The 22,901-nt window shown below is 47.4% G+C and overlaps 1 protein-coding gene across 1 annotated transcript in view; it reads right to left on the bottom strand.

The window, feature by feature from the left end:
* The window catches only part of LOC144681052 (calpain-14-like), a 118,714-nt gene that overhangs the window by 19,039 nt on the left and 76,774 nt on the right, over positions 1 to 22,901 (bottom strand). Inside the window, exons 10-20 of the mRNA XM_078542739.1 lie at positions 22,133 to 22,293; positions 18,383 to 18,588; positions 17,604 to 17,667; positions 16,143 to 16,202; positions 14,371 to 14,466; positions 12,099 to 12,185; positions 10,759 to 10,816; positions 10,561 to 10,622; positions 8,294 to 8,362; positions 6,939 to 7,017; positions 5,426 to 5,542 (exon numbers count right to left, since the gene is read on the bottom strand). Of these exons, the coding sequence (XP_078398865.1) occupies positions 5,426 to 5,542; positions 6,939 to 7,017; positions 8,294 to 8,362; positions 10,561 to 10,622; positions 10,759 to 10,816; positions 12,099 to 12,185; positions 14,371 to 14,466; positions 16,143 to 16,202; positions 17,604 to 17,667; positions 18,383 to 18,588; positions 22,133 to 22,293 (1,059 nt within the window). The remainder of the gene's footprint in view (positions 1 to 5,425; positions 5,543 to 6,938; positions 7,018 to 8,293; positions 8,363 to 10,560; positions 10,623 to 10,758; positions 10,817 to 12,098; positions 12,186 to 14,370; positions 14,467 to 16,142; positions 16,203 to 17,603; positions 17,668 to 18,382; positions 18,589 to 22,132; positions 22,294 to 22,901) is intronic.

Here is a 22,901-nt window from a genome sequence, read left to right as displayed (position 1 = left end):
GGATGAGAAATGAATTGACCACAATAAATTGTGCTGAATTGTTAATGGGTAAACATAACATGCGATGTATTGAAAGAAGCACTTGGTAGGATACAAAGCTCAAATTATAGTTAAACAACAATGGTTAACAAGCTGTGTCAAAGTAAAAGACTTAAAGAAAAACAAACACATGGGAAATTCAATGAATTGCTGGAGATTTAAAAAGCTGCATTGGTAGTCAAATAAAAAAAAAATCAAAGATCCAAAAAGGAATATGAAATCAAACCAGCAGCAGAACTTATTAAATAATATGAAGAGAAAGGGGGTGGTAAAGGGGAATTAGTCAATTGAAGAAAGATACAGGTGAGAAAATGACATCGAATCATGGGTCAGACACAGGCTGTTCGGCCTGACTGGCCTATCCCAGTGTTCAAACTTCACATGAGCCATCTCTCAATTTAATTACCTTTTCTTACCCTTCCCTCATATCCCTCTATTCCCTTCTTTATGCACCAAGCCTCCCTTTAAATGCATCAATGCCATCGACTTCAACCACTCTGTGTGGCAGCAAGTTTCACATCCTGGCCACTTTCTGTGTAACATTCCTCCTAAGTTCTTGATTTGATGTATTCATGGCTATCTCATATTAATGTCCCCTTGTTCTGGGCTCGCCAAATTCCCCGTTTCTAATTTACATCACTATCTGGTTTTCGCTGTTACAGAGAAACACACCTTAACCTGCCCAGTCTTTCTTGATGTTTTCATCCTCTGTATTTTGATAGTTTCTTTGTAAGTATTTTCTATGCTTTCTCCAGTACTTCAATCCTCTTCGTTCATGGGCATCACTGGCTAGGGGCCAGCATTTAACACCCATCCCTAATTGCCCTTGTTCAGAGGGCATTTAAGAATCAGCCACATTGCCATGGCTCTGGTGTCACATGTAGGCCAGACCAGGTGAGAACAGCAGATTTCCTTCCCTAAAGGGCATTAGTGAACCAGATGGGCGTTTACGGCAAAGGTAGACCTTTAATTCCAGATTGTTATTGAAGTCAAATTTCACCATCTGCCGTGCTGGGATTCAAAACTGGGCCCCCAGAGAATTACCCTGGGTCTCTGGAATCCTAGTCCAGTGACAATACCACTATGCCACCGCCTCCCCCTTGGTATTGTACGGAGGTTAGATATGCGCTCAGGACTGCATGGACAAACCGAGGATCTACTTTTGTATTCCATTCCTCTAGTTGGGCTTCGTTAATTAAAAAGCAGCTGAAATCGGTTCCCCTGTGACTGGGTCAGCTAGCCTTTGTCTCAGGAGCAGGTAAAGCCAGCCAGAAAGCTCAGTTTGACCAGCTGGACGCTGGTGAGCAAGGAGTCTGAATTTTTTTTAAAGCCCTTTCGTGGGAGCATGTAAATCCAGCCAACTTAGTGCAACTTAGAATAGCGTGCAGGGAGTTAGGGGAGGAAGGGGAAGAGGTGATCCTTTGCTCTTGTTTTTGGAATTTGATAACGCGAGAGGAGTGGTGGCCTTAAAGAGCGAGGAGGGCCAGGTCCGAGATCAGAACAGGACCAGGAGCCAGTGCGAGAGGAGCAGCAGCTTTGTTAAGGAGGACCTGGTGAGTATTTCTACTTTCCAGCCTTTAAAGTAAAAATTTGGCTTTAGTTTCGATTAAATCATTTTTAAAGTATAAGAAGCAAGATCCCTAGTATATATTTAATACTCTTTAAACTAGAGGAAGTAAAAGTAAAGGGAGCGTTTTAATGGTAAGTCAAGGCAGGGGAGCTTGGCCAAGTGGAATGCTCCTCTTGTGCAACGTGGGAAGTCAGGGACATTTCCAGTTCCCCGGGGAGACCATGCGTGCAGTAAGTGTCACCAGCTGCAGCTACTCAAAAGCCATGTTTTGAAGCTGGAATTGTGGCTGGAGTCACTGTGGAGCATCGGCAAGGCTGAGATCATGCACAGTGAGGCGGTCAGACCACAGGTAAAGAGTGCACAGGCGGAAAGGGAATGGGTGACTGCCAGACAGGGTAAAAGCACTAGGCAGGCAGTGCAGGAGTCCCCTGGGTCCATCTCCCTCTCTAACAGATTTTCCATTTTGGATACTGCTGCGGGAGATGGTTTCTCAGGGGAATGCATTGAGAGCCAAGTCCATGGCACCACGAGTGGCTCAGCTGCACGGGGCGGGGAGAAAAAAGAGTGTGAGGGCAATAGTGATAGGGGATTCTATCGTAAGGGGAACACATAGATGTTTCCGTGGCCGCAGATGTGACACCAGGATGGTATGTTGCCTCCCTGGTCCCAGGCTCAAGGATGTCACTGAGCGGCTGCAGGACATTCTGGAGGGGGAGGGTGAACAGCCAGATGTCGTGGTCCATATCGGTACCAATGACATAGGTAAAAAGAGGGATGAGGTGCTGAAAGCAGAATATAGGGAGCTAGGAAATAAATTAAAAAGCAGGACCTCAGATGTAATAATCTAAAGATTACTCCCAGTGCCACATGCTAGCGAGATCAGGAATAACAGGATAGACCAGATGAATGTGTGGCTGGTGAGATGGTGTAGGGGGAAGGGATTTAGATTCCTGAGGCATTGGGGCCGATTCTGGGGAAGATGGGACCTGTATAAACTGGACGATTGCACCCCAGCGAGACTGTGACCAATATCCTCGCGGGGCACACACTAGGACTGTGGGGGAGGGTTTAAACTAGAGTGGCAGGGGAACGGGAACCTGAGCTGGGAGACACAAGAGAGAGAAACAAAGATAGAAATGAAAGGCAGAAAAATAAACAGCAACAGTGGAAGGCAGAGGAAACAAGGGTGAGCAGCAAATAGGGCCATAGCACTGCATCTGAAAGCACAGAGCATTCACACCAGGGTAGACGTATTAACAGCACAAATAGGTGTTAATGGGTTCAATATGATTGCGGTTACAGAGACATGGCTGCAAGGTGACCAAGGCTGGGAACTGAATAGGAAGGGTATTCGATATTTAGGAAGGACAGGCCAAAAGGAAAAGGAGGTGGTGTGGCGTTGTTAGTTGAGGATGAAATCAGTGCAATAGTGAGAGAGGATAATGGCTCAGAAAATCTAGGTGTAGAATCAGTCTGGGTGGAGCTAAGAAGCAACAAGGGGCAGAAAACATTAGTGGGAGCTGTCTGTGAACCTCCAGACAGTAGTGATAAGATAGGGAACAGCAATAAACAGGTAATTAGAGATGCGTGTAACAAGGATGCTACAGGAATCATGGGTGACTTTAATCTACCTAGACCGGGCAAACCAAATTAGCAATAACACTGTGGTGGATGAATTCCTGGAGTGTGTATGAGATGTTTTTTTCAGACCAGTGCATGAGGAACCAATTAGGGAACATGCTATCCTAGATTTGGTATCGTACAATGAGAAGGGGTTCATTAATAATCTTGTTGTGTGGGGTCCTTTAGGGAAGAGTAACAATAACAGTATTATTATTGAATTCAAAGCCTGCATCTCAAAACATACAAATTGCAAAAATGGGTTATGACAGTTGTTTCAAGTTTCCTCTGGGATTTGAAAAACTCAGCTGTTACCATCAGCTGTGTCATAATAAAAGGGTATGGGGGAGAGAGCAGGAGTGTGGCTTTGAGATGGAGAAACAGCCATGATCATATTGAACAGTGGAGCAGGCTCGAAGGGCTGAATGACCTACTCCTGCTCCTTTTTCCTATGTTTCTATCTGTATGACCTCACCAACTTTCAGTGATTTGTGTATCAGCATTTCCAAGTCTCTTGCTCCTCTACCTGATTTAGTTTCTTATCTTCCAAGGAATAAGCTGCCTCCTACCAAAATAAAGCATCTCTCATTTTGCTATATTTAAATTCAATTTAAAAAATTGGAATTGAAGACAAGTCTCAGTAATGGTGACCATGAAACCGCTGTCGATGTTTAAAACCCTTCTTGTTCATTAATGTCCTTTAGGGGAGGAAATCTGCTGTCCTTACCTGGTCTGGCCTACATGTGACTCCAGGCCCACAGCAACGTGGTTAACTGCTCTCTGAAATGGCCACTCAGTTCAAGGGCAGTTAGGCACAATGCCCATATGCCATGAAAGAATAGATATAAAAAATAACTTGGATGAGGCATAGAGCGTAAACTATCCAAAGTTTGCAGACGGGTTTGGGTGTCCAAACACAGAAAAACACACGTGTAAGAAGTGATCAGAAAGGCTAATGGAATGTTGGTCTTTATCTCCGAGGGGATTGGGGATGAAGTAACACTTCAGTTGTTCAGACCCATCTAGAGAACTGCATTCAGATCTGAGCATCGTAACTCAGGGTGCGTATATTGGCAATGGAGGAGATATGGTGCTGAATGATATGGGGCTGAATGATATGGGGCTGAATGATATGGTGCTGAATGATATGGGGCTGAATGATACGGGGCTGAATGATATGGGGCTGAATGATATGGGGCTGAATGATATGGGGCTGAATGATATGGGGCTGAATGATATGGGGCTGAATGATATGGGGCTGAATGATATGGGACTGAATGATATGGGGCTGAATGATATGGGGCTGAATGATATGGGGCTGAATGATATGGGGCTGAATGATATGATGCTGAATGATATGGGGCTGAATGATATGGAGCTGAATGATATGGGGCTGAAAGGGTTAAGTTACAAGGACAGCTTATGTAGGCATGGCCTGTACCCCCTTAACTTTAGATAATCGAGAGGCATGTAGATACCAAGCTATTTAAAATGATGAAAGGATCAGATGGAGGGGAAAGAGAGAAACAAATTCCTCTGGTGGGTGAAATCAAAACAAGGGAGCACAAACTTAAAATGAGAGCCAGGAGATTGAGGGGTGAATTCAGGAAGACCTTTTTTACACCAAGGGTAGGTAAACCTCAAAATCTCTCCTCCAAGAAGCTGTAGATGTTCTGAGACCTCAACGAGACGATAGTGTCTAATTCTGGGCATGATAGGGAGAATACCAAGGTCTCGGGGAGGAGAAAGAAGAGATTTATTAGAATCCACCAGGGAGGAGGGATCTCAGTTATTTGGAGGTGCTGGAAGTGCTGGGGTTGTTCTCCTTAGAGTAGAAAAGGTTAAGAGGAGATTTAATAAAGATGCTCTAAATTATGAGGGGTTTTTATAGAGCAGCTAAAGAAAAACTTGTTTCCACTGGTAGGAGAGTTGGTAATCAGATGTAAAATAAGCGACAAAAGCCAGGGGAGAGGTGTTTCGTCAGTCAGCTGTTATGAGCTGGAATCCACTCACTCAAAGGGTGGTGAAAGCAGGTTGGATAAATATTTGAAAAGGAGAAACTTTCAGGGCTATGTGGAAAGAGCAGAGAGCGGCATTAATTGGATAGTTCTTTCAAAAAAGCAGCATAGGCATAGAGGGCTGAATGGCCTCCTCCTCTGCTGGACGATCGTATGCTGATGATAGAGAACCACTTACTGGTTGCAAATTCCACCCGGAGGAGGCAATTGATGAAACTCTCCAAACTGATCCTTCCTGATGAGTCACCGTACCTCAGGGCCATGAGTTTGAGAGCAGAGTTAGTGACTTCAAAACCTGAGAGACACAAAGAAAAGATGCAGTGAGAACCACTGGATCAATCAATATTTGTTAACCAACAAGTAAAACAATCATGGCACAACAGGGAAAAATTAACATTTACTGTGAGACCAATCGCATTTTATCAACACAACAAATACCTGTGTTTTTAACTTATTTTTGATGAATTTAGTGTCAGGGTCAAGAATTCCCGGAACCAGTGAGGCACAGGTTAGGTACAGAGTAAAACCTCCACTACACTGTTCTATAACCCTCTCATGACAGGTACAAGCACAGGGTTAGATACAGAGTAAAGGTCCCTCTATACTGTCCCATCAAACACTCCCAGGGCAGGTACATCACGGGTTAGATACAAAGTGAAGCTCCCTCTACACTGCCCCATTAAACACTCGCATGACAGGTACAATAGGTTAGATACAGAGCAAAACTTGCATCACACTGTCCCTTTAAACACTCTCAGGACAGGTACAGCATGGATTAGATAAGGAGTAAAGGTCCCTCTATGGACTGCAGCAGTTCAAGAAGGCAGATCACTATCACCTTCTCAAGGGCAATTAGGGGTGGGCAATAAATGCTGGCCTAACCAGCGACACCCACATCCCGTGAATGAATAAAAACAATACTGTCCCATCAAACGCTCCTAGCACAGATACAGCACTGGTTAGATAGAAACTGTCCCATCAAACATCCCCAGGGCAGGTGCAGCATGGGTTAGATACAGAATATAGCTCCCTCTATACTGTCCCATCAAACACTCCCAGGACAGGTACAGCACTGGTTAGATACAGAGTAAAGCTTCCTCTATACTGTCCCATCAAACACTCCCAGGACAGGTACAGCACTGGTTAGATACAGAGTAAAGCTTCCTCTATACTGTCCCATCAAACACTCCCAGGGCAGTTTCAGCACAAGGTTAGATACAAAGTAAAGGTCCCTTTACACTGTCCCATCAAGCACTCCCAGGGCAGGTACAGCAAGGGGTTAGATGCAGAGTAAAAGTCCCTCTATACTGCCCCATCAAACTCTCTCAGGATAGATACGTACAGGGTTAAATGCAGAGGAAAACTATCGCTATACAGTCCCATCAAACTCTCTCAGGACAGATACGTACAGGGTTAAATACAGAGTAAAACTATCGCTATACAGTCCCATCAAACACTCCAAGGACAGGTACAGCACAGGGTTAAATACAGAGTAAAACTATCGCTATACAGTCCCATCAAACATGACCATTTTGTCAATATTCTCCATACTCATTAAAAAATGAGTTCACCTCGAAGTCCCTTTTACTCTAAAGACAAGCCCAGCATCATTAGCCTCTCCTGCAACTTAAACCCCTGATGGCCCATCCTAGTGGCTTCAGTGGAAAACAAGGAGTAAACTGAGTACTTACCAGCTTCGTGCAAGCCATTGGATAGTTGTGCAGGATACAGCAATCCGATGCCATTTATATCGCTCTTGTGGAAAATTTCCTAAAAACAGATAAAGCAACTCAGAAACTTCCCTCCTGAAATCAATGAGGCCTCACTAGCCTGGCCAAAGGACACTTCTTACAGGATTTTCATTATCCCTTCCCCCAGTCAACATTTACACTCCTTCTCCCATCTTGACTCCTTCTGCCAAATGGGATGGGCAGCACAACCAATCCCGAATCCATCCTCACCTGCATCAACCTAACTGCAACTTGCCAAAAAGGTGGGGGGCCGGGGTGGGTGGTTAATGGGTCACTGGCTGACAACTAGGGCTGTGAACCTCAGCTGACCTTAAGCGACAGAAACAAGAACCTAGAACATTCCGCTCTGCGTTGGGGGCAGGTCAGGTGTCCAGGGAATGGAGAGGCAGGGAATTGGGGTGCAAGCCTTCTCCACCTCTTTTCCATCCCAGAGAGATCCAGAACACATTGAAACAGAGAGTAGGCTGGCCAGACTCCCACTGCCCTCCCCCACTCCTGTCCTGCCCGAGTTTCGGGTGTTTGCAGTGGTTCCCCCTCCAGAATACCCACCCTAACCCAGCAATGTACAGGGATGCACATGGCCAGATAGAATTGGAGGTTCACCAGAGAGTTTCACTGAACAGTTGGAGAGAACTTTTAACTTGTCAGTCCCACTGGCATATGGCAACCAGCAAAACAGCCTTCGACTGCCCCTCCAGCCCTCTGACCCTCCAGCGTCACTCCTGGCGTGAGGGTGGCCCCAGATGAAAATGGACCTCATGTAGCAAGTCAGGGGCCAGCAAGGCGTGATTCAGTCATTGCACTGCAAGAGGACAGGAGGTTGTGTGTGCGCTCAGGGGATACAAATCTGAAGGAAGTGGAGTGAGATTCAACAAATGATTGGACAGGGCATCAGCGAACCCTCTGGCTTTTTCAGCCAGCCTGGCAGCTTCTGTGTCATTTTCTCGAGCTAGTCCAGAAATGTCCACATTTACCGAATTCAATTTCACATCTTGCTACGGTTCGGACTTGAACTCATGACCTTAGATTGTTAGCCCAGTACCATAACCACTCCCATACCAAGCAACCCGAGAGGAACTGTTAATCATTTTGGAGTCAAGACTTAGGGAGATACCCAGAGGAGCGTGTCACAGAGAGACACAACACAAACAGCAAGGTGACAAGTGGACTGGCCATGGTCAAGGATGATGGATTACAGCAGAACTGTAATAAGAGTAAATTGCACGTGTCACATCTTAGTCAGTCAGCCACTAACAAAAATATCTTGTGAGCCTTTCCTTTTTGTTTCATTATACCTTAAAAAGCACCAGCTTTTCCCATAGGCATCTGAAATCGTGCTTGTCAAGTCTTCCTGTTCCACTGAACTGTCACCAGTTAAGTCTCGACAATCCGATCACAATGTGTAAAACAGAAATGTCATTTGTGCTGCAATTTGTCAGGCAGTTTTGCAGCCGGCTGCTGTGTCTGAGGTGACATAGTGTAACAAGGACATAAAAGCAGCCGCTTAATTGGCACCACATCCACAAACATTCACAGTAGCAGCAGTGTGTACCATCTACAAGATGCACTGCAACACCAAGCCTCCTTCGATAGCACCTTCCAAACCCACAACCACTAACATCTAGAAGGATAAGGGTAGCAGATAGATGGGAACACCACCACCTGGAAGTTCCCCTTCAAGTCACTCACCATCCTGACTTGGAAATATATCACCGTTCCTTCACCGACGCTGGGTCAAAATCCTGGAACTCCCTCCCTAACAGCACTGTGGGTGTACCTACAACACATGGACTGAGCGGTTCAAGAAGGCAGCTCACCACCACCTTCTCAAGGGCAACTAGGGATGGGCAATAAATGCTGGCCCAGCCAGCGAAGCCCACATACCATAAATGAATAAAAAAATAATGCGCAGGATAGTATCTAATGAGGCAGGAGGCTGTGGCAATAGGTAGGAGCCAAAAGGAACAGGGTCTGGACCTTGACTGTGTGATTGTGTAAAGCAGGCAGAGGTGAATTGACAGCCTGTTTTACATCTCCAGCAGGTTTGATTTCCTTTGGAGCCACTGGAAATTCAAATCAAGACATGTAATTCTGGGCAGGTCCGGCGCACTTTTGTCCATTTTACACAAGTGCATCATGGCAAGATCCAACCCAGGATGTCTGAGGCTAGTGGAAATTAATTCACGTGTTTATCTGATAGATACCTACGGCCCGAGTCTGTGATCTCTCAAAATGTGGAGATTACACTCTCTCCTCACCATGACATCCTGCACTTTTCTGAGACTGGAAAGTGTGGGCTGGACTGGTAAGAACCAAGTCTCATGCAGCCCCCACCCCCGCATGGCAGATGGTTAACATGCCAAGGTTAGCAGGGCAGGGCACAGGGGGAAGAGCCTTGTTGCTTGTCCAGGTACTACTCAATCGTTGGAATGTCCAAGCCCCAAAAACAGGTCAATCCTCCAGTCTCAGGTCTACATCCCTCCACCCCCAGTCTCAGATCCACCCCCAGTCTGGTCTGTCTCCATCCCCATAGTCTCAAATCTACTCCCCCAGTCTAAGGTCTACCTTCCAGTCTCGGGTCTAGGCCGCAGTCTCGGGTCTGCCCCCACTCCCCAGTCTCGGGTCTACCTCCCCAGTCTGAAGTTTCTTCCCCCACTCACGAGTTACCACCCCCCCACCAGATTCAGGTCTAACCCCACCCCCCCACCACCCACCCTGCCTCAAGTCCACTCACCCAGTCTCGGGTCGATCCACTCCAATCTCATTTCGATAATCTCCCATCCCCAACATCTCAGGTCTTTCCCTACACTCCGCCCCCCCACCCCCTCAACCCCAGACTCGGGTCTACAGCCCCCCACCCCCGCCACACCCCAGTCTCAGGTTTACCCTCCAGTCTCAGGTATGCCTGGGCATGAACCTGGCAGGATAATGCATTGCCAGCAGAACTGACCCCTCTGCTCCTCCTCCAAGGAAACTGCCTACAAATGGACAACCTCTCTTCGGGCTGCCTTATCCTTCAGCACAGATTCTTCCAAATAGCTTCACTGCCTCAAGTGGTCAACAAAACGCCCCTCAGTGCCTCACTGGGCAGTGCCACACTCCCTCTAACACTGCCCTGGAGTGTAAGCCTGAATTAACAGCAATATAACACCAGGGGAGTGAATGGCTGGGGGGGGAGGGGGGGAAGTGGAAGACAGTGGGAGACAGTGGAAGATGTGAGAGGGCAGGGGAGGGACAAAGATACACAGGAGAGGCTGCAGAGCAAATGGGGAGACTTGGCTGTGGTGGAGGATGGGTTACATTTTCTCGATTGGTCTCTCACTGATTTGCTGTGAGATCAGAACAGGAGCAACGGAAAACCATGAACTAGAGCACCATCAGTGAGAGAAACCTCCCGCAGAAGTGAGTCCCCATTGAAAGCAAGTTGGAGAGGTAGGAGTGTCATCAGAACACAAGGATAACCCGATACAGAGGGGCAGGATGTTCAAACAGGTAGGGCTAAGGTCATATACTGTAACGTATGGTGAACTTTGCGAGGGGGTAGACTGAAGTACAAGGATACGTTCATGAGCAGCACAATCCCTCTGCAGTTATCCAGGCTGAAACCTTCTGATGTCTTCTGGTCTGTGGTAGGAAAGAAATAAAATCTGGACTCAGTGCAAACAGGGACCATGGCAGATAACAGTCCCAGGAAGGGAAGGAAAGACAATTCGATACCCGAGCTGGGTCCATTCATCAGACCAGGAGCCATGTCACTCACCTTGCAGCAAGACTTCATTTAAGATCTTCTGTAAACCAACAGCATCGATCTCTGGGCCCTGTAGGTCAAAGACACAGCGTTATTTAACTGGGAAATGATTTTGAATTTTATCCTTTCCACTCTGGGACTGGGGTACAGTGGGTCACACACTGTCCTTTCCTCTCTGACACTAGGTGATAGAGTTGGTCACACACTGTCCTTTCCACTCTGGGACTGGGTGGTACACTGGGTCACACACTGTCCTTTCCCCTCTGGGACTGGGTGGTACTGGGTCACACACTGTCCTTGTTCCTCTGGGACTGGGTGGTACAATGGGTCACATACTGCCCTTGTTCCTCTGGGACTGGGTGGTACAGTGGGTCACACACTGTCCTTGTTCCTCTGGGACTGGGTGGTACACTGGGACACACACTGTCCCTGTTCCTCTGGAACTGGGTGGTACACTGGGTCACACACTGTCCCTGTTCCTCTAGGACTGGGTGGTACAGTGGGTCACACACTGTCCTTGTTCCTCTGGGACTGGGTGGTACAGTGTGTCACACACTGTCCTTGTGCCTCTGGGACTGGGTGGTACACTGGGACACACACTGTCCCTGTTCCTCTGGGACTGGGTGGTACACTGGGTCACACACTGCCCCTGTTCCTCTAGGACTGGGTGGTACAGTGGGTCACACACTGTCCTTGTTCCTCTGGGACTGGGTGGTACAGTGTGTCACACACTGCCCTTGTTCCTCTGGGACTGGGTGGTACACTGGGTCACACACTGCCCTTGTTCCTCTGGGACTGGGTGGTACACTGGGTCACACACTGTCCTTGTTCCTCTGGGACTGGGTGGTACACTGTGTCATACACTGTGCTTGTTCCTCTGGGACTGGGTGGTACACTGGGTCACACACTGCCCTTGTTCCTCTGGGACTGGGTGGTACAGTGGGTCACACACTGTCCTTGTTCCTCTAGGACTGGGTGGTACACTGTGTCATACACTGTGCTTGTTCCTCTGGGACTGGGTGGTACACTGGGTCACACACTGTGCTTGTTCCTCTGGGACTGGGTGGTACAGTGGGTCACACATGCTTGAGCTGGACTCTGATGCCTCTGGCAGTCTACGGACTTGAATGACAGAAACAGAGTGTTGAAGGGAGGCACGGAGGTCCTGAGGTGGATGAACGCATTGCAGGAAATAATTAATCCTCAGAGACACCAGCTGCTTGTGGTGCGAAGGAGTCCCAAGTTCACAATATCAGCAGTTAAAGTGTTTTCCTGTATCCAGTCAACCTCACTGCCAGGGTGGGCTGGGAACAGGGGGGAAAGGAATGGAGGGTTAAGGAAAGAGAACTTACCTGAGCGCCGGGTGACCTGGGTGACATGGGGACCGGAAACCCCTCTGACCAGCTGTCGTGTTGCTTGTGGGCTCGGGATTGCCAGGCCTAGGCAGAAAGAAGCGTGTTGGTGGAGCTTAGACTCTACATCATGGGTTCGCAGTGCGACCAGTTTAAAATGGAGGAGCGGACAAGGAGGGAAACTGGGATAGTGCGTGAATGTAAGTGATTATGTGCAATGATTCATCAATACCTCGATTATTGTTGAATTGTGTGCCTATCGGGGTGGTAGACCGTAACCTAGGTCAGCCTTCATCTGACAATTCAGATGTTCATACTCTCAGGAGGAGCCTTGTAACCCAGGGGGAAAAAAAACTAACTGATGAGAGTGAATGCCGCAGAATCCTTCCATCCAGGAGCGGAGTTTGAACAAATGTGGTGGTGAGGTGAGGTGCATCACTGGCCCTTCATCCTGTGTCACTGTGTGCATCTGATGTGTTTCAGTCTACTCCAGATTGATAAAGTCTGAGCTTGGGGCGGGGAGGGGGTACTACCAGCCCAGTCTTTCGTCTGTGTGTGAATCTAGAGCACAGAACTGCCAATAACATGGCACAAAATCAGGAATCTTATTTTCATGGGAGAAACGTGAATGTCATGCCTGTGTGATGACCTTTGGCCTGTAAACAGTTTGGCAATGGACAATTGTAATTTCTTTTAAATGTCTGGGGAATCCGTAATTGTTTTAAAGAATGTTTGAAAAGGACATGTAAGAGTTTGCACCAATTGTAATTTTCTTGGATAATAAGAAACACTGGCCCATGTGACCTGGTGACCCTTGGAAGAAATTAAGGAAGGAAATTAAGGCCATAAACTATGTGGCTGGCAGACACAAAGGAGAGCAGGAGGCAGAAGGTGATCAGCACGCAGAAGCAGACACAAAGAATTGTTGCAACAGGACACAATTATCAAACTCCTGGTGTAATTAGGAGCAATCTGAGTTCTCTACAAAAAAGGTCAGTTTTCTGTTTGGCAGAAAGAAAAATAGAATTTCTGAAGCTCTTGGGGAAGCAATGCATGACTGAGCTAAAAGGGATTGAACCCTAATAGTGGTGTGAATAGCTCAGGCATAGAAACATAGAAAATAGGAGCAAGAGGAGGTCATCCTGCCTTTCAAGACTGCCCCGCCATTCAATATCATCATGGCTGATCCTCTATCCTAACGCTGTACTCCCGCTCTCTCCCCATACCCCTTGATGCCTTTAGAGTCAAGAAATCTATCTAGATCCTTCTTAAATATATTCAGTGACTTGGCTTCCACAGCCTCCTGTGCCATGAGAAAGAGCTGAGAGTTTGAATCAGAGGACCACACCATGAACCAGGCATTGTTGGTTGGTTGGTTTAAAGGGAACTCTGGATAACTATGCCATTAGGACCGATGTGATCTGAGTGAGGGAGGGTCGGTGTTAACCATATCTGGGGAATCTCAGCTGGAATACAGCTGCCAGTGAACATAATCTGAGGGACGACTTGATTGAGTGGGAATGTGAGCGATCCTATATACCGGAGGCTGAGTTGGAAAGACTGGGAGGTTGCACATGGTGCCACATTTGTGTGCGGTGCAGGGGGTGATGGGGGTGTTTTGTGGTTATGTAAGACATATCTTTATTGTCTCGGCCATTTAAAGTGAAATTTACCTTTTTATTTGAAGTACATTTGCTTGTTAATTCATGTGTAATTTGTGGTTCTGACTCGTATTAAACTTGTTCAATCTTGTTGATAATTTCTTCATTTGGGGGTCATTCAGTAAAATTGGTTATTTTGGCTTATGGTCGCAATACCTGTGTTCTTCTGAAGTTGGGGCTCGGGCACATTACTGGGGCAGAGTAAAGGGACATTTCTGCTGTGAAGAATCAATTCTAAAATTAATCTGACACTCCCCCTAGTCTCCCCACCACTGCCCCTACCCCCCATTCTAGTGTCAGCCTTAGTTCAGTGGTGATACTCTTGCCCACAAGTTAATAGTTCATGACTTCAAGCATACTCCAGGCTGATACCAAGGGAGCACAGTCGTGCAGATGAGATCTTAAGATGAATCCCTGGTTGGGTGCTTGTCAGAAACACTATTTGAGGGAGCTAGCATTTACTCTCTAACCTCCAAAATATCAAAAGATAAAGCTGATTAATTGGTCATTTATCTCACTGTTGTTTGCATGTTAATTAGTTCTCATGGTTAACCTAAAACAACAGCAATTACACATGTCCACACATTGTACAAGAATGGTAGACAGCTTACCTCCATTGCGGTAGGGGACATTGGGCTGGGGGACAGAGGGGGGCTCAAACTATCAGACCAGTTGAATCTAGGCGTTGACCATGTTGGCTGTAGGTTCTGTGAGGAGGCAAAGAGAATGCGGGTGAATGTGAAGTGTGCACAGAACCTCACCTGGGTAGCCTCTCTCTCCAAAACTAGGTGAGTCAGACAGTGAAATAATCCATGAGTGTCAGCCCTGGGACACTAGCACTCTCACCTGACATGGACGCCATGGCTTCAAGACCTACTCCACATACTTCAACACATAGTCCTGGCTGACACGCCAGTGCAGTGCTGAGGGAGTGCTGCTGTCAGTGATAGTGTTTTGCTTGAGCCATTTTACCATAAGAACAGGAATCAGCCATTCAGCCCCTCGAGCCTGTTCTGTCAATCCGTTATTAAATCATGTCTGACCTGAACCTAAACTCCATTGAAACGTCTTATCTTTATAACATGGGAGGCCCTGTGGCACAGTGGGTAGTGTCTCTGCTTCTGAGCCAGACCCCCCACCCAAGACTTGACGGCCAAGGAAGGTGCATTCAGAACACCGCCAAGCAGGATGAGTTTTAACATCCTCCGACATGCACCAATGGCAAGCGGTAAGAATGGGAGATGTTCCTGGTCATCCATGTGCTGGAAAGAAAGATGGAGCCTCTACCATCACTATCCATAGCTCCGGACTACAATATGCTGGTAAAAGTCTACTTTGCCACAGAAACCAGCATTCACTGAGTGAACTCTAACACACCGCCGCGACCTCTATAACTCTCACCAAGTAAAAACGAATGGTTCTCAGCCTTGAAAGACCGGTTGACCCTCAGCATTGATAGTGTTTTGAGGGAGCGAGTTCCAGGTTTACACTAACCTTTTTTCTGAAGAAGTGCTTCCTGGTTTCTCTCCTAAATGGCCTTTCTCTAGTTCCATGATTGTGCCCCCTTATTCTGGATCCCCCCATCAGAACGAACCATTTCTCTCTATTTACTGTATTGAATTGCTTAATCATTTTAAAATCTTCAGTTATATCAACTTCCTGAACTCAAGGGAATACAAGCCAACTTTATTAACCTGACTGCATAATTTAACCCTTTTAGTCCCAGTATCTGTGCTGTGCTCCCTCTAAGGTCAATGCGTCCTTCCTGACAGACAGTGGATGTAAACAAATTCCCATGGGTTTGTGTCATGAGACTGCCAGGCCCTGGTAGTTCAGTCTCTGGTAAGAGCTCTGATTTACCTTCCAACTGCCTGCTCAGCTCACGTCAGTCCCCTCTCCAGTGGATCCAGTGTTTCTGGAGCTCAGCTCTCTCTATCTCTCTCTATCTCTCTCTGGTCAGGATTTTACAGCCCGTCCTGCCCGGTGGGATATTAGGGTCCCACCGAACTGAATGGAGATTTAAAAGGCTCACCACATCCGCCAGGGGAAGACAGGCCACAGCAGGGCTGTAAAATCCTAGTCTCTCTCTCTCTCTCGATCTCTCTCGATCTCTCTTGAATCCAATTCTCTGCGTTTACCTAACCTACATTGTAATAAAGTTGGTGCACTGAACTGGTTTCTTGTAAGAAACAGTAAACTTTATTTACAGAGCTCCTGATGAAGCTACATGCTTGTACTGAGACCAAGGCCACCCCTAAGATTACCTGTGCTTAGGGCTGACTTGTCTGTACAGTCACATGATCCCCATAACAATATGAAAGGTTTTACTCACAATCACTACACACGTACAGAACCTTAGCATTGAAACATTGACAACACTCACCTGGGCATACTTGTCGAAGATCTGTTCCCAAGAGCCGTTAAAATTTCTGTTCAGTACCGACTGAGAGAGAGAGATATCACAGTAAAGAAAAGGCCACACATTTCCACACATGATCTGCCCAATGCTTGCCTTCCCCTTTTCCTGGCTGTCAGTCTACTTGAGCCACTGAATGTCCCTGAACAGGACAGAGGAAGGAGATGATCAACACTAGGCCTCGCAGCCTGTCACAAACCCCTACAAAGGAGAAGGCCCACATTCCCCAAGGACCCCTGAAGAATGAATAGAGGGGCTGCTGCCTTTTGCCAAGTACAGAAACTGAACAGTGGGGAGGTTCTAAGCATCTGTGGAGTGGGAATGGGCGGGATCGAGGGATACACATGTTGTGGGAGGCTTGCCTTTGGTGTTCCTCCTTGACCTTTGGGCCACCCCCACCCCTGACTCTGTGCCTCGCAACCATTTCCCCCCCAGCATCAAAGCCATTTTTCGCACACACATTGGCATCACTTACTCCACCTCAGATTAATGGGGGCAGAGAGGCACACAGTGTAGATGGGACCCACACTCCTATAGGCCCTCTAAGACCCAATGCTAACATTGAAATTATAAGTCCTAGGACATGAACGAAGGGAAATAAGTTATATGACCTGTTTCAGTCACACTGCATCCTAACACATTCTCCTGTCTGACAATGTCTTTCCATTAAATCCCAGACATTTGGAAGCTTCCATTTGTTACAACTCCAATCTCCTCTCCCAGGCTTCTATGGACACCAAAGGATTAAATGCTAAAATATTTTAATTGAGACTACACTAAATTACTGGACACTTCCCTGGCTTATCAGCTGGGGCTCAGTGGGTAGCACTTTCACCTCTGAATCAGAAAGTTTAATTCCCACTCTAGAAACTTGAGCCCAAAATCTAGGCTGATGCTCCAGTGCAGTACTGAGGGAATGCTGCGCTGTCAGCGATGCCGACTTTCAGATTGGATGTTGAACCTGGGCCCTCGGACGGATATTAAAGATCCTCAGACACTATTTGAAGAAAAGTTTGGGGAGGGGGGTTTGTCCCTGGAGTCCTGGCCAATAACTATCCCTCAATCCACATCACTGAAACAGATTATTTGGCCATTTATTTCACGCTATTAGGGGGAGCTTGCTGTGCAGAAAGTGCTGTAATTCTAATGGCTGTGACATAATTTGGGACGTGAAAGGGGGTTTATCATCTACAAGGTGCGCTGCAGTAATTTGTCAAGATTTCTTCCTTCACTGTCGCTGGGTCAAAACCCTGGAACTCCCTCCCTAACAGCACGGTGGGTGTACCTACACCGCATGGACTGCAGCGGCTCAAGAAGGCAGCTCACCCCCACCTTCTCAAGGGCAGTTCGGAATGGGCAATAAACACTGGCCTAGTCAACGACACCCGCATCCCATAAATAATTTAACAAAGTTTGTTCACTCTTTACATGTCTCGATGAGGAACTGATGGGTACCATAGGATGGCAGAGATTAGAGTTGGCATTTGTGCCTCTGCAAGAAAAGATATAAAGCATGTTATATATTCAGCTTTTAATACAAATTCAATCAAACTGCTTAAAACAGAGAGAGGGAAAGCACAAGACCGCTTCTGACCTGATATTGATGGGTCCCCAGTCTACCTGAAATGTTGGAGCTCATCCATTGACAGGATGTGTGTGTTGTTGGAAAGGCTGGCATTTATTGCCAATGCCCTAATTTCCCCAAGAAGGTGATAGGCAGCCTTCTTTTTGAACAGCTGCAGTCCATGTTTGTAACAGTCTGATACAACTGACCGCCCTGCTAGACCACCATGCAGGGGGCAGTGACGAGTCAACCATGTTAGAGTGGGACTGGAGTCACATACAGTCTAGACTGGGTAAGGGCAGCAGCTTTCCTTCCCTGAAGGGCATTAGTGAACCATTAGGTCTTTAGGACAAACCCAGCAGATTTTTTTTTTTATGCCAGTCCACAAATCATCGGATTTATTCAATTTCCCAGTTTGGGGTGGGGGCACATCAACTCCCAATCTCTGGGCTGCTCGTCCAGAGTCAATAACAACCGGGCCGCGCACCTTTCCCTTCCCACACGACTGATCCTCGGAGGTTCCTGCACCCAGTTTCCAATTCCTTACATGGATTTCTCAGTCTGGGAGAACGGAGAGTAAAATGGACAGAGAGGAAGAGGGAGGAAGGTGGAAATATCCAAAAAGGATGAAACAATAAATTACTTTGGGTAATTTCCCTTTCGGAAGTAGGCGCGAAGGAGGAACTCAGTTTGTTCATTGGGGTTGCAGGTACTTGGCACCAAGACATAAGTGCCCGGTCCCAGCTCATAGGTTTCGCTGACCTCCCTGCTATTCTGGTATGTTGGCTGTTTTACCAGGTAATACTCATCCAAGAGCGTCTGTGGCAGCTTCTGGTTCTGTACCTGGAACTGACATGGGAAGGAAGAAGAGTTAGTAGGATCATATCGCAGCACAGAGGAGGCCATTCAGTCCATCTTGCCTGTGCCAAGTCTCTGGAAGCGCCACCCAATCAGCCTCCCCTGATCCCCTGGCATTTCCCCATAGATTTTAACAATGGGCGGAGTTTAATGTTCCCCACCGCCCCACCCCCAGAAGCGGGACAGACAGTGTGATCAGACAGGAAGGTACTTTATTTAACCTGAGGCTGGTGGGGGCCAAGCCATGCAGGTATACCACCAGGAGTACTCCTGAGTAGGCCTGGGGTCTGATTGGGGCGTCCCTCCCTGCCAGGCACTCAGTGCCCAATGGATGTACCTGCTGGTGGGAATGGAGGGATCCTGAGTATGAACACCCCCCTCCCCCTCCACCGTCACTGCCAACCATCAAATCGACCCCCTCTCCTCTTTGCTGTCTGGCCCTGGTGAACCTGCCAACTCAACTAATTTCTGGAGCTCCATCACCGATCCTTAAGCCTATAGGCTGGGCTGCAGTACCAACAGTGGCCACTACAGCTGGTGGCGCTGCCGGTACTGGAGACCCTGCCTCTGATTGGGCAGCAGCTTTCAGGGGCAGGACATCCCCCACACGCTAGGGTTTCTGGGGGAAGGAGCCAGGCAGTCCAATGGCGGGCGTGTAAGCGCATGACTGGACTTAATCCCGTTGGGCCTCCCAAAAATGACCATGGTGGGGTCGCCACTGGTTTTCAAGCCGGTGGACAGGCCCCCCCCCTCCCCCCGTGACCATTAAATTCCGCCCATTGTCGCATTAACTAGGACTATTGGTCAATGAAAGCTCCTACGCATTGAGTGTACACATAAAGAATCAGCCAAAACAAAGCATGAAATAAAACTATAAAAAATAAATACTTACGGCGGGAGGAACCTGAGGGGAAAAAAAGAGAGAAAAGAATGTCAGCTGTACTGTGTGTCCACTGAGCGCTGCCCTCATTTGATTCCATATTTATCCCTTTGCAGGTTGCAAGTTACCAATTGCCACAGGCCATCGTCTGGAGATGCGAAGGGCAGGAGGTGTTGAGCCAGATTTTGAAGTCAAGACAACAGCCAGATTAATAATGCTTTCTATTCAGAGTAAATAGTACAGCAACTTCGGGTATTGAGGTCCAGAATATAAAAGCAGGGGTGTAATGAGGGAACTGTATAAAACGCTGGTGAGGCCACAGCTGGAATTTTGTGTACAGTTCTGATCACCACATTACAATAAGGGACATAATTGCTCTGGAGAGAGTGCAGAGGAGATTTACAAGAATGTTGCCAGGGCTTGAAAATAGCAGCTATAAGGAAAGATTGGATAGGCTGGGGTTGTTTTTCTTAGAACAGAGGAGGCTGAGGGGTGACCTGATTGAGGTGTACAAGATTCTGAGGGGCCTAGATAGGGTAGACAGGAAAGACCTGCTTCCCCCTAGCTGAGGGGTCAATTACCAGGGGGTAAGGTGATTGGTAGAAGGATTAGAGGGGACATGCAGAAAAACCTTTTCACCCCGGAGGTGGTGGGTGTCTGGAGTTCACAGCCTAAGTTGGTGGTTGAGGCTGAAACACTCAACTCATTTAAAAGGCACCTGGATCTGCATCTGAAATGCTGTAACCTGCAAGGCCACGGACCAGGTGCTGGAAAGTGGGATTAAAATGAGCGGCTAGTTTCCTTTTTCTCTTTTTGGCCGGCGTAGATGTGATGGGCTGAATGGCCTCTTTCTGCACCATAACTTTTCTATGGTTCTATGATTCAGCCAAGGGGTAGATGTGGACTTAAATATGAATATCCATAAGTCATGTCTGAGTTACACTGTTCTCCTTTAACTTTACCCTTCATCTCCCTGGTATTTTTAGGAACTTGCTGTTATTTCCAAAACAGCCCATCAGGATGTTAAGGGGAAAAGTCTGGATCATTTGAGAGATACAATTTCCTCTGGTCGAGGAATCCGGGACTGGGTTCATCGTCCAAAATTGGACCCAGTGGAATTAGGAAAGACTCGACCCACAGAGGGTGGTAGGAGTTTGATCTGACAGGCACCCAAAATTTACTGCTACAAACTCAGGGCTGCATTTGTCAGCAAGATTTTTAAAATAGTCACTTTTACATTTTAACTCTTTTCTTTCTATTCCTTTCTGTCTCATTTGTCTCTCTTAATCCCATCTTCCCCCCGTCTCTTTATCTCTCTTTCCATATCTGATTTGATGCTGAATTCACTCCTTTTAATTCAAGCTTCTTCTTAGTCCTTTTGTTTCTCAATCCTTAAATCTCATTGTTCACTCAGGTTGCAGATGTCCTCTTTCCTTCACTGCTCTGACACAAGCTCATCTTCCCACCGAATTTGTGGGCAAAAATGTTTGTTGCTGAAAGGTACAGGAGCAATCCCAACTAACGGCTGACACTGCCAAATAGGAACAGGAGTGGGCCATTCAGCCCCTCCAGCCTGCATCCTGGACACAGCAAATTCTGGGAGTTAGAGCGAGTGCAGCGTCATCATCCATGGAGCCATAGGGGCTGAGCAACAGAAGCAGGGAGGAGGTGAGAAAGAAGTCAAGATGGAGAGGGAAGGAGAGAGAGAGAGAGAGGGAGACACTGAGACATATCCTGAAAATGCTTTGACTGTTGAGTATTGAAACCATTCACTTCCCCCTTCATCACTCATCTGTGGGGCTTTGAGAAAGGCTGGCTAGGGTGCCACTCCAATTGTAAGCATTTCAATGAATTAGGAGCAGCAGTAGGCCACTCGGCCCCTCAAGCCTGCTCTGCCGTTTAAAAGGACCATGGCTGATCTGATTGTAACCTCGATGCCATATTCCCACCGACCCCCAATAGCCTTTCGCTCCCTTATTTATCGAGGATCCTTCTAGCTCAGCCTTGAAAACATTGGAAGTCCCTGCCTCCCCGCCTTTTCAGGAAGGGAGTTCTGAGGCAGAATATTGCACTTGTAGGGTGGGTGCGCGGCCGAACCGAACGAGCGTAAAATGACGCACGATGACGCAGGCAAGCAACCCGACGTCATGGCGCACTGGTGTGATATTTCGGTCGGCGGGAGTCAGCAACATGCCTGCCAACAATTAACAGGCCTGTTAAGGCCAACACAGTTCTAACTAAATTCAACTTTTCGCTGCCCGTCCAACCTTATGGCTGGTGGCAGGCGAAAAGGCCTTTGGATTCTTTTTGCAAAACCTCATCCAATTTTTCAAACTAATCTCTAACATGTGACAGAGTCACATGAGGGGACATGTTATTAACATTTTTATTTCTTTATTTTCCATTGTTCGGCCCTCTGAGGCAGCTCTGTACCTCAGGGAGTTTTTACTGTGCGCACCCCCAGCGCATGCCCTCCTCCTGCCCCCACCCTGGCAGCGCTGAGCGCTGAGCGCGCGATTCACACTGACCGGCCGGTAATCGGCCATCCAGCGTGAAATCCATGTCGGGGTCTGATCGCGAAGAGCGGGCGGCTTCACCACTGCTCCCGGCCAGCCCGATGTGCCCACCCGACGAGGGCAAAATTCTGCCCGTTACCTTGAATAGTAAGCAGGCGATGTAAAAATGAGGGCTTCTGTTTCGCCTCCGGTCCCTTGGCTTCTGCAGGAGGCACACGATGAAGGGGCATCGGTTTGTCTCTTTGTCCATATCATTCTCGGTCAAAGTCACAGAGTACTGTGGATTCATGTAAAACATTCCTGTCGAAATAAATGGGGAATTCATACCACAAGATGCTGGCACCGTGTTTCAGATGAGGTAATAAAACCAAGGCCCTGTTTGACCCCTCGAGCGGACTATTTCAAAGAAACATCTTCACTCAGAGGGTTGTAGTGTTTGGAACTCTCTTCCACAAACAAAAACTAATACCAGATCAATTCTGAAACTCTAAAGGGTGGGATTTTCCAGCCCCACTCGCGGCCAGGATCACCCGGAGTCAATGGACTTCCGGCTGGGCCACCAAATCTCCTACAGTGGATCCTATCACAACGAGGTGGGAAAATCCCGGACAAAGACTGACTTGTTTTTGTTAGCCAAAGGTATTGAGGGATATGGGGCAAAGGCAGGTAAATGCAGTTATGGGGGAGGCGATGGTGTAGTGGTATTGTTACTGGACTAATAACACAGAGACCCAAAATAATGCTCTGGGGACCCAGGTTCCAATCCCACCTGGAAGATGGTGCAATTTGAATGCAATGAAAATCTGCAATTAAAAGTCTGATGATGACCATGAAGCGATTGTTGTAATTATCCATCTGGTTCACTAATGCCCCTTAAATGCCCTCTTCAAAAGGCTGCGAAGCCTATA

This window comes from Cetorhinus maximus, chromosome 5 (assembly GCF_964194155.1).
Source record: "Cetorhinus maximus chromosome 5, sCetMax3.hap1.1, whole genome shotgun sequence".
Classification (NCBI taxonomy): Eukaryota; Metazoa; Chordata; class Chondrichthyes; order Lamniformes; family Cetorhinidae; genus Cetorhinus; species Cetorhinus maximus.
The sequence above is the reverse complement of the archived record's forward strand: the minus strand, read 5'-3'. Positions and strand labels throughout refer to the sequence as shown.